Source organism: Musca domestica, unplaced genomic scaffold (genome assembly GCF_030504385.1).
Source record: "Musca domestica strain aabys unplaced genomic scaffold, Musca_domestica.polishedcontigs.V.1.1 44, whole genome shotgun sequence".
In the NCBI taxonomy this organism is placed as follows: domain Eukaryota; kingdom Metazoa; phylum Arthropoda; class Insecta; order Diptera; family Muscidae; genus Musca; species Musca domestica.
The window spans coordinates 7,830,791-7,849,410 of record NW_026712334.1 but is presented as its reverse complement, the minus strand read 5'-3'; the positions used below and the strand labels follow the sequence as shown (position 1 = coordinate 7,849,410).

Sequence of the window (18,620 nt, the reverse complement as noted above, 5' to 3'; positions counted from 1 at the left end):
AATATATCAAAGTCGTTTATAAGAAAATATTCTCTAAAATTATTAATAAAAAAATACAGCCTTGGAAGTCATTGAAAATAATTTATAAATATTCTTAAAAAATCCATAGTCGTAGCCTTCAATTTCCTTGAAAAATATTATTTAAAATTCATGATTATAGCCTTGAAATTCCTCAAACAGCCTTGAGAAATATTAGTAAAACCATTGCACAATGGACCGACATTAAATTTTTCTGTCCAAAACTATTTTAACGACTTTATATGTAAACCCTAGAAACCAACAGTCGCCTCAATATAAAATTTCAGAATTTCAGCCCTGTAATTTCTTCCATTACCAAACTTAGTACCATTTAGTACTTTTCTTACAATTATAGTACACATTTCCTAAATCAAATCTACATTTCAATCCCAGATACCAATAGAGACTTGAATATCAAATTTCGGGATTCTAACTCTATCCCTTCTCCGAATATTCTATTTAGTACCACTTAGCACGTTACGTACAAATTAAGTACACATTTCCAAAACCACCATATCTTAACCACGGATACCAATAGAAAAATCCATACTAAATTTAAGGATTTCAGCTCTTTCTTTCTTTTCCTAGATACCAACAGAGACCTCAAAATAAAATTTCAGGTTGCCACCCCTATCCCTTCACTTAATTACAAATTTAGTACCATTTAGCACTTTTTCTTATAATTGTAGTACACATTTCCGAAACCATCTCCATATATCTAGGCTAAACATTAACAGCGACATCAATACCAAATTTCAGATTGCAAACACTATCTGTTCACCCAATACCAAATTGTACCAAATATAGTACTATTTAGTACTTTTCGTGCGCGTTTTTTTATGCGCATTTCCAAAACCATCTCTTTATGACAAACATACCATCAACAGGGACCCCACTACGACATTTCAAAATGTTAGCTTTACCCGTTTACCCTAAACCAAACTGTTCCAAATTCCGTACTATTTAGTACAGCTGTAACACTTATTACACGTTTCCAAAACCACCTTCATATAATAAACTTACTTTCCAACCTTGCTGCTTATACCGAATTTCAAGTTTTTAGCTCTAACCATCACATACTACCAAACCATACCATTTTAGAAGTTTAGTACTATTTTAGAAATTTTTGTAACCTTAAAATTTAAATTTCCAAAAGCCCTTCGACAGATATAACCTACACTCCATCAGTAACTCTAATTCCAAATTTCACAATTCTAGCTCATTCCGTTAATATATTCAATAGTTAGTACATTTTTTTTTTTTTCGAAACCCTAAAGTATGAATTTCTTATTCTGCATTCCATCGTTGACCCTCATTCCAAACTTCAGAATTCTAGCTCTACTGATTTGTCAAATATTTAGTACCATTTAGTAGTTTTTGTGCACCTTAGAACAATTTTGGAAAACTAACTCCATTTCTCAATGCTACGATCCGCCAGTCATGTTTATTTCAAATTTCAGGATTCCAGCTCCATCCCTTGCTCCAAATTCAAATTGTACCAAATTTAGTACCGTTTAGTGCACCCATGAGTACACACTTCCAATACTACCTCCTTACATCGACCCTACTCCTCAACTTAGATTCCCATTCAAAATTTCAAGGTGTAAGCAATTTAGTACTTTTCGTACACTTATAGCGGGGATTTCTAAAAACCTTTTGGTACATCTATTACCCTCACTCCATCAGTTACCCTCATTCCAAATTTAAGATTTTTAGCCCTACTGGTTGCTTCAACCAGTAGAGTACGTTTTAGTACTTTTCGTATCGTTCTAGTACGAATTTCTAAAAAGCCTGCCTTATCCGACACCTTCGGGCCAAGAGTGAACCTCATTCCAATTTTCAAGATTTTAGCTTCAGCCGTTTCGTTCGGGCGTTGAGGAATCGATAAATCAGTCAATTACTTTATTCTTTTCTTAACCTCGATCATCTCCTTCAACCTATTTTTTATACCCTCAGCCATATGGCTACAGAGGGTATATATCATTTGATACGGCCAAATAGGCACGAAATAACGGTTTTAGACCCTAGGTCTCTTTGGACCAAATCCGTTTCAGAACATTTGGAGTCGATCTAGCGATGTCCGTCCGTCCGTCCGTCTGTCTGTCTGTCTGGCTGGTGCGCACGATAACTCTCGAAGGAAGTATCCGATTTGGTCCAAATTGGCTACATCGTAATGTTTTTGTCAAACTTAGATCGAGTTCGGAGATGGGCAATATAGGCCCACTCCTTTTGGTACCTCCCCCACAAAAGCTCGAATTTTTCAAAGAATATATTTTTTGCACAGAAAGAGAAAGGATATTCCGATTCTGCTACAACTTTGCAAACCCTAATATTTGCGTCAGTGCTAGTTCAGGTGTGAAAATGGACAATATCGGTCCACTCCATCAAGTACCTCCCCCACAAATGGTCAAAATTTTGAATAATTACAACTCTCATAAAATGTGATGTAAGAGTCCGATTGTCTTCAAATTTCACACATCCCAATATTTATATAAACCCAAGGTCTGGTGTTAAGATGAACAATATCGGTCCACTCCTTCTGGTACCTCCCCCACAAAAGGTCGAAATGTTCAAAAAATATATTTTTTGCACAGAAAGAGAAACGATAATCCGATTTTGCTCCAACTTTGCAAATCCCAATATTTGCATCAGTGCTAGGTCAGGTGCAAAAATGGACAATATCAGTCCACTCAATCAAGTACCTCCCCCACAAATGGTCAAAATTTTGAATAATTACAATCTCATTAAATGTGATGTAAAATTCCGATTGTCTTCAAATTTCACACATCCTAATATTTGTATTAACCCATGGTCTGGTGTGAAGGGGGAATATATCGACCCATTCCTTCTGGTACCTCCCCCACAAAATATTGAAATTTTGAGTATCCATGAAGCTCATACAACGCCAAATTAACATCCGATTCCATTTACACTTGGCACATCTGTCGAAATATTTATATCATATTTTTGGGTCCGATAGGAAATGGGCGATATTGGACCATTCCTTCGGGATCTGCTCCATAGAGGGTCAAACGTTTGAACAATCTTAACATAAATATATTTAGATAATCGAACATAGGCTGAGGGTATATATCTGGCGGCAATACCGACTGATACTTTTTAACTTGTTTTAATCTACGATTGTGTCGTTGGTGAGCGTGATAGTAGCTATGGCGGTTTTTAAAAAATCCATGAATGTCCTTGAACATTTTTTATGAAATCCACTTATATAGATTTGAAGGACATTACGATTATTTTTCAAATCCACGATTGTACCCTTGAAGGCTTTTGATACTATTTTTCATAAGGTCCGTGTTTTAAGTCTTGAAAATATTTTTTTTTTTTCAAATTATGGGATTAAAGCTTTGGTATCATGAAAAATAGGTCTTTTAAAAAATAATCTATGGTTATAGTGGTGTGATCCTTGGGAAAATATTCGTTAAAAGTGCAATGAGTATAGCTCTTCAAGAATTATAAAGAAAAAATACATAATTATAGCTCTGCTGATCCTTAAAAATTACAAATTTATAGTTCTGCGGGTTCTTACAAAATATTCATTACTAGTCCTCGAAATATATTTAAAAAAATCGAATATCAAAAAATCCATGTGAACACCCTAGCTTTTCCACGATTATGTTTGAGCTGATCCTTGAACAAGCTGGTTCTTGAACAAATACTTATAAAAAAACTCAATCTGTTTGTTCTTGAAAAATGTTCCTAAAACCACGGCCAGCTATTGAAATCCAGGGCAACAAAAAAATGCACTATTATGCATCAGTTGTTCATTCGAAAAATATCCTTTAACCGTGCCATCTTATACCTCTGTTGGCCTTTAAAAATATTCTTTAAAACTATCACGATTATATCTCAGGTGGTAAAAAAAACTCCGCAATTAATGGTCTCATAGTCCTTGAAAGTTCTCTGTATAAGAAGAACTTCTATGTATATAAGTCTTCTTGCATTTCTTTAATCATTAAAGGATGTATAAATGGATCCTAAATTCATAGGAGTTCCTTAAGAATGTCCGTTTTCGTGCCTCATCTTAAGAACTCAATTAAGATCAATAAATTCTCACATATTTTTTAAATTTTATCATCCTTACACGCTACTCCTTAGCCCTCATCTGAACACGGTATGTTTCTACTTAAAATTACTGATTAATTGCTCCTGAGGACCACTGCATATTAAATGTAAAATTAAAACAATGACACATTCGTTTTTCTCTATTGTTTTTAAACTAGGGCGATAAGACGAATGGCGATTTTTCACAAATTCTTATTCGTCACATAGTTTTTTTTCTCTCTCTCTCTCTCTGTGAGGGAGAATATTTAATGATGAGGTAATGCATACAACGCGATGTATTATTGTAATAATAAACTCAAACAGCTAGACTGCCAGTCAGTCCTCCGACAGCTAAAGATGTATATGTATATAGCAAAACCAGGACGACAATAAAAGGCTGCAGGCGTGATACACATACATACACAGGCGTGCGGCGTGGTGTGGTGAGGCGCGGTGCGGTGCGGCAGGTCATAAATAAAACCAAAAACTCAGTCGAGTATCAAATGAATTGCGTGTATGTGCTATACACGATATTCATATATGTGAATGTGTATGATCGCATGTGATGTATTTGTGTGCGTGATATGATGCAAGAAAGGACGACGATACAATCATCTCAAATGCACGCACTTACATGGAGGGGCGCAACAATGTATGTGTTATGTTAAATTTAAATTAATCCTTAAAGTGGTTGCTGCCATATTTCGTGTGTATCATTCATTGTCATGATACATCGCCATATGACCATTGATATATGAAATCAGTTGCAGGACAGTGAACAATTTTTGAAAACATTGGGTAAAAATTAGTTTTAAATATCTTTATTAATTTTTTTCATTAAAGCATTGACTGATAAGTCTGATAAACCCTTTTTATGAAAATTTACGACTAAAACCCTGGTAGTTGCTTTTTCAAGGATTATATAGCCTAATTTTCTTTTTGAAAATATTTCAAGGCTTTTAAAAGATAACAAATATTTCCCATGGACGGTTTTGAAAAATGGTATATATTCGAGGACTGGTAAATGTATACATATTGTGTCCTTAAAGAACGAGTAGAGCAATAATCGCGGTCTACTTTTAGAATATAATATTTATTTTTAAAGATAGAAGAATAGTTGTAATAATTGCTTTTTATTTTTAAGGATTAGTAGATCTATAATCAAGGGCTTTTGTAACGGATATTTTCCCAGTACCATCCCAGCTATAATTCAGGACATCTATAATCCTTAATTTTTAGAAAATATATTTAAGGGCTTACAGAGTTGCTGACCTTTTGTTAAAAAATCTTTTTAAGGTCCGGCAGATATGGATCTTTTAAAAATATATATTTTTAAGGTCCTGTGGAGTCTTAAAATTTTAATAAATGTATTTTAAATACCTGGGGAGTTTATGACCTGGACTTTTTAAATATTATCTAAGGAAAATATAATAAAACAATATTTTTCTATTACCTGCAGTGCCATAGATGTGGTCTTTTAAAACATATTTCTAAATGTTTTAAGGGCCTGCAAAACCATACTCCTGGACATTTTAAAACCATATTTTTAAGGACACACACAGCCATAGGCGCTGGCCTATAAAAAGGTAAGCTTTAAGAAAAAGCTGAGCCTTAGTGGTGGACTTTTTGAACTGTTGTTGATTTTCTTAAAAAAATATTTGTGAGTGCCTGCTAAGAATTATGCCTGGATTTTTTAAAAGATCTTTTAGATCTTTAAACATGCCAAAGGTATGTTTTATTTTTCAAATATTTTTCAAGGATTTAAAACAAAAAACAAATCTTTTAAAAGGACCTGCAGTGGATCATTTTAAATAAATTTCAAAGACCGACAGAGACTAAGTTGTGGATCTTTTTATAAAAATTTTCATGGAAGAAAAGAAAGCCAAATGTGTGATTTTTATACCCTCAGCCATATGGCTACAGAGGGTATATATCATTCGATACGGTCAAAACGTGTTTAGTCGAAATAACGATTTTAGACCCTATGTCTCTTTGGACCAAACACGTTTCGGAATATTTGGAGTCGATCTAGCGATGTCTGGTGGCTGGTGCGCACGATAACTCTCGAAGGGAGTATCCGATTTGGTCCAAACTTGATACATCGTAATATTATTGTGAAACTTAGATCGAGTTCGGAGATGGGCACTATCGGTCCACTCCCACATAAAATGTCAAAAATTTCAAAGAAAATAATTTTTTGCACCGATGGTGAAAGGATAATCCGATTTTGCTCCAACTTTGCGAATCCATTTGAGTAATTATAACGGAAGTCAAAATATATTTAAACAACATTGGCTGCGGGTATACATCAGTCGACAAAACCGACTGATATTTTCTAACTTGTTTTAATATTTTATAGGACCTTCAGAGCCAGAGGAATTGCTTTAAATATTTCGCAAGGATTTAAAAAAAATCTTTTAAAAGGACCTGCAGTGTTAAACACTTAGCTTTTTTTTAAATATTTTCAAGGAATTTTTTATAAAATCTTCTGAAAGGATCTGAAACCGCAGATAGGCGTGATTTTCTTAAAATATTTTTAAAGATTTCCTATAAAATATTCTAAATGGACCTGCGGAGCCACACGCCTCGATTTTAAAATATTTTTCAAGGACATGCAGAGCCAAAGGCGTAGTTTTTTAAGTAGAGGGCGTGGATTTTTTTTAAATATTTTTCAAGAACTTGCAGAGCATAGGAAGTGGGTTTTTTAATATTTTTCAGGAACTTGCAGAGCAAAGGCTTGGATTAATTTTTTTTTCTTCAAATATCTTTAAAAAGGACCTGCAGTGCCATAGGCTTCGATTTTTCATATAATACTTTTCCAGGAACTGCAGAGCAATTGGCGTGCATTCTTTATATAATACATTTCCAGGGCCTGCAAAGCCAAAAGCGTGATTTTTTTTAACACTTTTCAAGGGCCTGCAGAGCCAACGGCGTGATTTTTTTAAACACTTTTCAAGGACCTGCAGAGCCAAAAGCGTGGATTTTTCAAAATATTTTTCAAGTTCCTTTGGAGTCAAAGGAGCTGATTTTTTAATATTTTTCAAGGGCATTTAGAGCCAAATGCGCCGGTTCTTTTTTTAAATTATGCAAGGACCTATAGAGCAAAAGGCACGAGCAAAAGGCAATGATTTTCTAAAAGGTCTTTTTAACGAATATATTTAAGTTTGTGTATTTTGGAGCTGTTTTGGATTCAAAAAAAAACATTTTTTTTCAAGAACATTTAGAGCCAAAGGCGTGTTTTTTTTTCAAATATTTTTAAGGACCTTTTAAAGCCGAAGGCTTGGATTTTTTACAATTTTTTTCAAGGTTTTTTAGAGCCAAAGGCGTGGATATTTTTAAAGGTCACTTATAGTAAAGGCCCGTTTTTTTTCAAATTTTCCATGGACTATTAGAGCCAAAGGCAAGGATTTTTTTTTAAATATTTTTCAGTGACATTTAGAGACAAAGATGGAGATTTTTAAATATTTTTCAGGGACATTTTGAGCAAAAGGAGCGGATTTTTTTTTTTAAATAATTATCAGGGACAATTAGGGCCAAAGACGCGGATTTTTAAAATATTTTTCAGGACATTTAGAGACAAAGGCGCGCATTTTTAAATGTTTTTCAAGACATTTAGAGCCAAAGGCGTGGATTTTTAAAAATATTTTTTAAGGTTTTTTAGAACCAAATTCGTGGATATTTTTAAAGGTCTCATACAGGTAAAGGCCGTTTTTTTTAAATTTTCCATGGACTATTAGAGACAAAGGCAAGGATTCTTTTTAATATTTTTCAGTGACATTTAGATACAAAGGTGGAGATTTTGAAATATTTTTCAGGGACATTTTGAGCAAAAGAAGGGGATTTTTTTAAATATTTATCAGAGACAATTAGAGCCAAAGACGCGGATTTTTTTTAATATTTTTTCAGGGACATTTAGAGCAAAAGGCGTGATTTTTTTTTAATTTTCAGGGAAATTTAGAGCCAAAGGCGCCGATTTTTTAAAAATATTTTTCAGGGACATTTTTAAAGGGATTTTTTAAATATTTTTCAAGGATTTTTTAAACGGTCTTAACGGACATATTTTAGTTTGAATTCTTTTATAAAATCTCAAGCTATAGAATGTTCTTTTCAATTCCAATGACTTAGGAAGTTAATCACAGAAACCACTGTTTGGCCAGTTGACCCATTAAATTGTTTACCGACTCACAACACCTATCTTCTTAATGGACAGTTATGCAGCTGTTGTTGCTGATAATTTTAATGATGACAAAGTAGATGCGTACAAAAACAACATGAACAACGACAACAAGAACAACAATGATGATGATGATGATGATTGACATCGGTCATTGTCAGATGTCAAAAGGGGATTTGTATACATCATGTAATATTTAAAAATATTACATATGCTCTCTCTCTTTCTCTATGCACACATACATACTCACACACACACACATATTTATATAAAACATTATTAACATACTTTGTGGCAATCACTTTATTTAAAATGCCAGCGGGATGATGAGGAACGCACCAGAATTCTGGTGTAATGTCCTGTGCTTTTTCTGTTTTGTTGTCTTCCAAACAATAACAATAAAAATGTCATAAAATAACAACTGCAATCCCTTTTGTACGAAATCTGTGGAAACAACATTGTTTGGACAACATGATGGTTGTAATGAATGCCACAACAACAATGGCAGCAAAACAAGGAAGGGATAAAAAATATCGAGAGTTGGGGGATACTTTAAAATCCTTGTAATATTTTATGTGTCACATATCACACCCACTCATCACCACAAATTTAGTACACATCAGGGTAATGAATTACGGCAACATTCCTCTTTTGTCATTTTAAACGAATGTCCATGTTAATTATCCTGCGACCAGCATTATCCTGTAATGTAGCCAAGTTGTTTGGTTTTCATCATTTTTTCCTCTCTCCCTCTCTCTCTCTCCGACTCTTTGGTTGTCCGACCAGGGACTGGGCATAATACATTGCTTACTCATTTATTATGCTTATACGCTTTCCAAAGAAATCCTGACACAAAGGACATGAAATAATTTATAATATAGTTCCCCAGCTACCTATACTATAACTATATATTAAAAATTCATTTTTGTCAACTTAATTATGAAAAAGTTTATATTTCTTTGGTAACAATAAAGTTTCCAAAGAAATAATTAAAACCAAGTGAAAGGTAGAACATAAGATAATAATATCCTTAACGAAGGACTTGCAATGAATGGAAATTTATTTTCATAGATTTTAAGAAAAGGGTCCTTATAATAAATTCAATTTATATTCACATTAAAAACTAATACGAAAGAATATGTATGAGCAATTTTGAAATCGGTCAACACTGCAGATTCTGGAATAGAGCAAAAGCAGATGGGCAAAAAAACCCCAAATAAGAGGTAATGTCAATAAACTATCTTCTGAATTACCAGCACATTCAACCAGCACAACCCGTTGTGTTCCTTAAAAAATACAAAGTAAAAGCACGTCGGTACAGAGTGTGCGCGTCCGACTACAAAACCGAAGGAAGTGTATTTAAGTCTTGGAATCGGCAAAACCAAGAGAAACAAGTAAAAAGCTGTAAGTTCGGCCGGGACGAACTTTGAATACCCTCCACCATTTGGTACAAATTTGGAATTTTTCAAAAAATTAAAATCCATTAAAATTTCTGTTAAAATCTTAAAAATACCGAATGTGGCCGTATATTAGGGTCTAAACGACGACGTGGTACTGTATACGCAACTTTTGTCATAAGCGTGCACAGACAATTTTCTGGCATAGGCTGTAGTATCCATTACGAACTTGAAATACCAAATTTGATGTAATTCCGGTAAATAATGTCGCTAAAATAATCAAAATACCGAATATTGAGGGTTCCTTTATATGGGGACTATACGAAGATGTGGACCTACATGGCCCATTTACAATACCAAAAATCCTGCAGACATAACATATATTTGAGTAAAATTTTATCCACTTACATCATTTCGTTCGGAATTTTCGTGATTTCCACAGACGGACAGACGGACGGACATTATTAAATCGACATAGAATTTTATACTGATCAAGAATATATATACTTTGTGGGGTCTAAAAAGTATATTTCGAGGTGTTACAAACGGAATGACAAACTTAATATACAGTGCAACAGTGGCATAGTGAGTAGTGTATATCACTACAAATAATAAGGTTTCTCGACCAATGTCAACAGAATTCGCCAAATAAATCAAATACTGTCTCGTACCTATTTCTCATTTTTAAAACCCTCCACCAAAAAAGGTATGGAGGGTATATTAAGTTCGTCATTCCCTTTGTAACTCATCGAAATAATCATTTTAGACCCAACAAAGTATATATATTCTTGATCAGCGTAAAATTAAGACGATTTAGCCCTGTCTTCCGTCTGTCCGTCTGTTGTAATCACTCTACAGTCTAAACGAATTAAGATAGGAAGCTAAAATTTTGCACAGATCTCTCTTTTGTCTGCAGGCAGGTCAAGTTCGAAGATGGGCTATATCGGTCCACGATATCGTATAGCCCCCATATAACATTACCCCCGATATTCGGTATTTTGATGATGTTAGCCACATTTTTCAATGGAATTGTCTGAAAATCCACACAAGTAGTTCCTTGTGGGTACTTTATACCTCGGCAGAGAATTATCTATATAGGTTCACAATATCGTATAGCCTCCATATAACGGTACCCCCGGTATTCGGCATTTTGATGATTTTAGCCACATTTTTCAATGGAATTGTCTTAAAATCCACACAAGTAGTTCCTTGCGAGTAATTTACCCCCTGAGAGAGAATTTTCTATACAGGTCCACGATATAGTACATCCCCCATATAACGGTACCCCCCGATATTCGGTATTTTGATGATTTTACCCACATTTTTCAACGGAATTGTCTGAAAATCCACACAAGGAGTTCCTTGTGGGTACTTTATACCTCGGCAGAGAATTGTCTATACAGGTCCACAATATCGTCTATCCCCCATATATCGGCACCTTCCTATATTAGATATTTTAAAGATTTTAAAAGAATTTTTATTGGATTTAATTTTTTTGAAAATTTTCTAATTCGTTCCAAATGGTGGAGGGTATTCAAAGTTCAGCCCGGCCGAACTTACTGCTTTTTTACTTGTTTGAAGTTAAAATAGAAACTACTTATTTTGGAAAAATAATGGGTTAATAAAACTGTAAATCCACATATTTTATTTTAGCACCTACAGGGTGAGATAAAAAAAATCCAACAAACTTCAGACTGCTGACATTTCCAAGCCACTCGTCCGGCAGCTGTTAAAATTATTCCGGAGACAGCTCATTATAATGTTTACAAGCGTACAAAAGCATTTTGATGGGAATTTTCCAGAAAAAAAGTTATTCGTGATGGAATTCAAGCGTGATATTGTGATTCCATTATATTTAGCTGGAAAACTACAAGTGAATATAGTTAGAGCACTCCAGCATTTAAATGTGAATAAATCTTTTGTGTCTCGTACCATCGCTCGTTACCGTGGTACTGGTAGCGTAGCCCGACGTCAAGGAAGTGGACGGAAGAAAACAGCAACATCAGCAGAAATGGTTCGAAAAGTAAAGAAGCGACTTGATCGAAACCCGCGTCGCAGTGGCCGAAAAATGGCTCCTGAGCTAAACATATCGCAATATTCCATTCGACAAATATTGAAAAATGAGCTCGGGGTAAAACCATTGAAGCTCCAAAAAGTGCAAGAACACACACGGCAACAGAAAGAAAATAGACTCAAAAGAGCTAAAGAATTGCCTCGCTTGGCCGAAAGTGGTGAACTGCCGCATTTGGTTTTTTCCGATTAGAAAACATTCGTTGTCCAGCAGTTTGTAAACAAACAGAATAATCGTGTTTACTTGCCAAAGAGGTCAGCTGAAAATGTGGAAATTCGGTTGGCCTCCAGAACTCAAGCGCCGGCCATGGTGATTTTGTGGGCCGCCATAACTGCCGATGGTCACTCTCCACTCGTATTAATCGACGAATAAATGCCGAATATTATAGCCATAATATTCTGGAGGGTGTATTAACGCCTTGGGCACGCAAACATTTTGGCCTCAGACCTTGTACATTCCAATAGGACTCAGCACCATCGCACTCGCAACGCGCCACCCAAGAATGGTTACAAAATGAGCTACCTCGCTTCATTTCCAACGTACAGTGGCCACCAAAATCTCCGATATCCCGATACCAATCCGTTGGACTATTGTGTCTGGAGTATTTTGGAAAGCAAGGTTGGCACTAAAAAATACCAAAGTGCCTATCACCTTAAGCAAGCGCTTTGTCGGGTATGGGCCAAAATTCTGCAGAACAACATTCGGGCAGTGTGTGACGGTTTCATTGGCCGTTTGAAGGCCATAATTAGTGCTAAAGGTGACCAATTCGAACAAATCTAAACTTATTCTAAAATTTGATGCTATTTCCGAAATTTTTTGCTTTCATTCGATAAAAATTAAAAAAAAAAAAAAAATGTAAAAATTATGGCATTTGTCTTTGTTGCAGCTTTTTCATCTCACCCTGTATATAAATTTTTTTTGGGCTTGACTATATATTAATGCACTTTTCTGTTCCTTTTAGGCAATAACTCAAAAAATAAGGCATGGAAAATTTTATCAAAAAAAAAAAAAAACTAATTAATAATTTTGGATTTTTTTTTTTTTAACATTGATGCAATTTTTTTTTTTGACAAAGTGGAAGCAGAGATTTCTTTTCCATGATTACTTATTGTGAAATTTAATGAAGAATATTTTTGTCTCTGACGTGATTCTTTCAAAACGAGAATTTTTGCATAAACTCACGTGAAGTACCGATTTAACCCTAAAATTGGTTTCAATAGAATTAGGCACAATTTGTACTTCGATGCATTCTGGGACCATTTTGATTTGTTACGATATAATTTAAAGGCAATTTTTAACCCTATTTTGAACAAGTAAAAAAAAAACATTAAGTTCGGCCGGGCCTCCACCATTGGCTAAAGAAAATAATTTTGTATAAAAGTATCTGAATTCAAACATGTCCACTTTAAATTGCGAATACCGGTAAGATCGTTTGGATAATGCTGTTAAACTTTTCAAAAAACCATAAAGTGAGTGAGGCCGTTATGTGGGGGCCATACCAAAACGGGAACCTGTATAGACAATATACAAAACTTCAAGGATTGTCATCTACCAAATCTTTTGAAATACCAAATTTGAAAGAATTTCGTGGGTTAATGTGACTGGGATTATCAGAATACCGAATATCGGTGGGTATTGTTATATGTGCGCTATAGGAAAACGTGGACGTAAATTTTCAATATTCTGCCGCCGGAGCTAGTATCCGTCACGAACTACAAACGCCAATTTATAGACAAATCCATGGAAAAAATGTGTCAAAAATCATCAAAACACCGACTATCGGAAGGTACAGTTATATGGCGGCTATAGCAAAACGTGGACTAAATATTTAATATTCTGCTACCGGAGCTAGAACCCATTACGGACTGCAAACACCAATTTTTGGAGTAATCATTGAAAAAATGTGGCAAAAATTATCAAAATACTGTTATATGGGGGCTATACGAAAACGTGGTCTTATACATACAATGATCCGCCACCGGAGATAGAATAACCCAAAAAAAAAAAACAATTTTTAGACAAATCCGTAGAAAAAGTGTGGCAAAAGTTATCAAAATATCGAATATCGGGAGGTACCGTTGTATGGGGGCTATACAAAAACGTGGACCTACAAATACAATATATATAACAAGTGATCAAAGGTACAATATGTTCGAAGTCACTTTTGTCCAAATCAATTTTGGAAGATTACGGTTTTGAAAAAAAAAAAATAATGTTTCTGTTCTTAAATTCCGTGTCGATAAGTTTTCAATTGTGGCCTATAGAGCGACTACAAAATTAGAAAAAATATTTTTTTTAGTCAATTTGCACCTCTAAATGTCCATCTTAAGAAAAAGAGGCTTTAATTTTGACCCCATGAAAAATTTCGTGAGGATCGGACGATAATTGCGACATGCTTATAATACCCTCAAAACGTAGTGTTGAGGGGTGTACAAATTTAGAAAGTTTACAATTCAAAATTGTAAGTCAAATTGAAAAATTCGCATGCGATAAATAATATGACAAAAATTGAAAAAAATCGACAAAAGATATTCACTTTTTTGTTGGTATATTTTTCCGCGAATTTCTTAGATTTTATCGTTTTCTGGCAAGAGACCATTCCGAATTTTTTGGAATTGTGAAAATCGGCCCAGCGGTTCTTGATTTATATGCAGAAGAAATAAGATCAATTCTTTATCATATGTATTGTATCTACTTTGCTATATATCCGATTTCTTGGCTATTAGCATCACTGTAATGGTCAGAAGTGCTCTTTTAATGTATTTGTGATTTGGCTGGGATTAAAAATATTCGCGGTTTAGTGGACATTTTTCTATTTTCTTACATAAAATTTAGCGTCTATTTCACCCGGTAATTATTGGCCGCTGACCACCCAAATTGGTAGGTTTCTGCCCACTTCAAAACTCTAACTCCATGTAAATTATCGTCGATTGGTTCGTAATTGTGGCCTATAGAGTAAGTAAAAAATCAGGAATTTTTTTTTCTTTTTGTTAGGCCTAGCCCTTTTCAGCCTAACCCTACCCTTTTCCGTGAGGATCGGACGATAATTGCAATATGTGTATAACAGCACCAACCTGTGTGGTAAGGTGAAAAAATATTACAAAATGTACACCTCAATATTACAAGTCAAATTTAAAAATACTACAAAATCTATATTTACATCATTATTAGCATCTTTTTATGCGATTTTTTAGATTTTATTCTTTTATGTCAGGATGACATTCAGAATTGACAAAATTTGTGAAAATCGGTCCAGCCATTCTTGAGATATAAACATTTTAGCTTACATCCCCTTCCATTGTATATATATATATATATATATATATATATACATATATATATATATATATATATATATATATATATATATATATATATATATATATATATATATATATATATATATATATATATATAAATATAAATATTCGCGGGTTACTGGTAAAACTTTTATATAACACAAATGTTATAGTCTATTTAACCCACTAAATATTACCCGATGACCATCAAAATTGGAAGGCTTCTGCCCAGCCTTAAGCTCTAGCCCCATGCTATTTTCCGCGACGATTGTTCCATAATTGCGACCTGTAGAGCAACTGCAAAATCAGTAAATTTTTCAGTTTTTGGTCCATTTTAACCCCTAAATATATTGCGAACATCTTTGAAAACAATAGGCCTAGCCCTTCTCAGCCTAACCCTACCCTTTTTCGTGAGGATCGGACGATAATTGCAATATGTGTATAATAGCCACAACCTGTGTTGTAAGGTGAAAAAATATTACAAAATGTACACCTCAATATTATAAGTCAAATTGAAAAAATCGCATGCGATAAAAAATATGAAAAAAATTAAAAATGTCACAAAATACTACAAAATCTATATTTACATCATTATTAGCATGTTTTTATGCGATTTTTTAGATTTTATTTTTTTATGCCAGGATGACATTTAGAATTGACAAAATTTGTCAAAATCGGTCCAGCCATTCTTGAGATATAAGCATTTTGGCTTACATCCCCTTCCATTGTTTATACACATTGAATATATTTCGCTATATATATCCGATATATTTACTATCGGCATCTACGTAACGATCAGAATTGCCCTGTTCGTCTATTTGTGATTTCGCCGGGACTAAAAATATTCGCGGTTTAATGGAAAAAGTTTTATATAACACAAATGTTATAGTCTATTTAACCCACTAAATATTACCCGATGACCATCAAAATTGGAAGGCTTCTGCCCAGCCTTAAGCTCTAGCCCCATGCTATTTTCCGCGACGATTGGTCCATAATTGCGACCTGTAGAGCAACTGCAAAATCAGTATTTTTTTCAGTTTTTGGTCCATTTCGACACCTAAATATTATGCGATCATCTCCAAAAGAAATAGGGTTCTATTCTGACCTTATCCCCACCTCCATACTAAATTTCGTGAAGATCGGGCCATAACTGCGACCTGTAGAGTGATTACAAATTAACATGGACAGACGGACGGACGGACATACATAGCTAGATCGACTCAGCTCGACGAGATAGGAAGATCCATATATACTTTCCTATGTGGGAAATCAATATTTCGAGGTGTTACATAATTTTTGGCCCAATCAAACTTATAATATCCCCAACACATAGTGTTGCAGGGTATAAAAACGTGGACCTAGCTGGAACCCATTATGACTTACAAATACAAATTTTGAGACAAATCCATGAAAAAATGTGTCGAAAATCATTTAAATACCGAATGTCGGGAGGTAACGTTATATGGCGGCTCTACAAAAATACCAACAATTCGTATGCCAAATTTTGAAGCTCTACGTTAACTAATGTGGGCTGTATCGTGATTTCAACAGACAGACGGTCATTGTTAAATCGACTTAGAATATTTAGAAGTAAACTTTCAGAACGCAGATACACATGTCTTCTATATTCATAATTTATATGATTTTTCCTATAATTACTTAGAGAAATTTAAATTTATCTCACAGTTATATTTAATGTTCCCAAAACGTCCATTTTTATCAACCACATCTACAATTTTAATATTTTTTAGAATTTTCAAAGTTTGTCATCGCAAAAATAAGAGACAATTACAAATTTAAGAAATCTCAGAAAATATTTCAAATTTTTCTTAAATTTCACCTAAAGCTATATTCTAAATAGCTAAATAACGAATATTATATTTCACGCAACAAAACATGCAGCGGAAAGTTAAAATATAAAAAAAAAAGGAACGAAAAACAACAATGGACGAGTTAAGCAAACAGCTTGAAAACGGAATTTTAAATTGAAAACGAAAACAAAAACTCAGAAATCCAAAAAAAGAAAAATTGAATTTTATGGAAATTCTATGCATAACAATTGTTTTGAAACAAAAACGCAAACAAACCAAGAGAAAGCAAAAAATGAACACAACAAACATTAAATCTTTATGTTAAAGGATTTACAAGGACTCGCACCTGTTTGGGCACTTCCAGACTGTTTTGAGTTTTCATTTCGGCACCAGTTGGAGTACGCGAACGCGTAAATGTTGTCCTCAAACGCTGCATTGTGTTGGCCGCTGTTGACTACCACGCTTCTGGGTTTCGGTTTACGAGTTGGAAACAACAACAAAAAAAGTAACAGCTTTTGTTGTTTTATAAAGCTTTTACGGGGTAGTGAATTGTTGCTGTTTGATGTTGATATTCTATTACTGGAATATTTTTTATTGTTTTACACTTTGTGGCGGAGGATGGTGCCGGCGATGCTGACTGTGGGATGATGCTGCTGCTGTTCCTCCTCCAATTCACTTGAACTGCAATATTTTTTACGGCAATGTCCTTGAAATGTTGATTTTCACAGGAAAACCTTTTTAAAAAAATTTTATTTTTATTGTTGCTGTTGCTGTTGCTGCTGCCGTTATCGATTGTTATTTTATCGTTTGTGAGAATACTATTATTATGTTTGTTGTTTTTGCTGCTGTTGTTGTTGTCTCCGCTCTTTGTGATAGATGCCGCCGTCAATGCTGTTAAGGCTTTTCTGGTTGTGGCTTCTATCGATATTACTGATGATACTGCTGTCTCTGTTGTCGTAGTCGTTGTTGTTGTTGTTGCTGTTGTAGTTATTCCTTTTAAAACCCTTGAGGTTACCAACTCATCAAATCCCATTTTTTATTTTGAAAATTGAAGCAGTACCTGGGAGTGGAGGGAGTTGAACAAACAGACTTTCAAAAACCAAACACACTTTCTTTTTGCCTCGTTAACTTAGAAGAAAAAGGCTTAGCATCCTTTTTGACGTGGCGTTTTCTTTGTCTAGTTATCGAAGAAGATGACATTTGCTTTGCCTCTGTTTGCTGTTTGTGAACCCGCTTAAATCCCAAGAGTTTTTTGTTTTTCGATTTGTTGTTTGGTTGGCGTTGGGTGTTAATATCTGCAAACAATAAGAAGAATGTAAAGAAGAATTTTTATTAGAAATTTGCATATTTTTTGTAAATATTATTATTTTATTTTAAGAGAAAAAAATATAAGTGAAATCGGATTTTTTTTTGGATCGTACTTTTTTATAGACTCAGCCATAAGGCTAGAGAAGCTGTATATCATTTGATACGGCCTAGGTCTCTTTGAACCAAATCCGTTTATGGACATTTGGAAACTTTGCCGCTTTGTGGGTGAGGTACCAGAAGCGGTCCGCAAATATATATATAACCTACACAACAGATCTTGTTTTAGCAAAGATGTTTGGATGTGTGAATTTTGAAGTGAGTTGGAAGCTTATTTCGCATTTTATGAACGATTTGTTTCTCAAAATGTTAACCCTTTGGGGGGAGGTGCCACAAGAGTGGACCGATATATCCTATCTTCATAGAAGATATTGTGTTTGTAGAAATAATGGGATGTATGCGAAATACGAAGAGAACCGGAAT

At 34.3% G+C, this 18,620-nt stretch overlaps 1 protein-coding gene across 1 annotated transcript in view; it reads right to left on the bottom strand.

The window, feature by feature from the left end:
- The window catches only part of LOC101892726 (eye-specific diacylglycerol kinase-like), a 44,251-nt gene extending 26,144 nt beyond the window's left edge, over positions 1–18,107 (bottom strand). Inside the window, exon 1 of the mRNA XM_011293214.3 lies at positions 17,179–18,107. Within this exon, the coding sequence (XP_011291516.2) occupies positions 17,179–17,268 (90 nt within the window). The 5' untranslated portion in view covers positions 17,269–18,107. The remainder of the gene's footprint in view (positions 1–17,178) is intronic.
- Between the last annotated feature and the right edge of the window lie 513 nt (positions 18,108–18,620).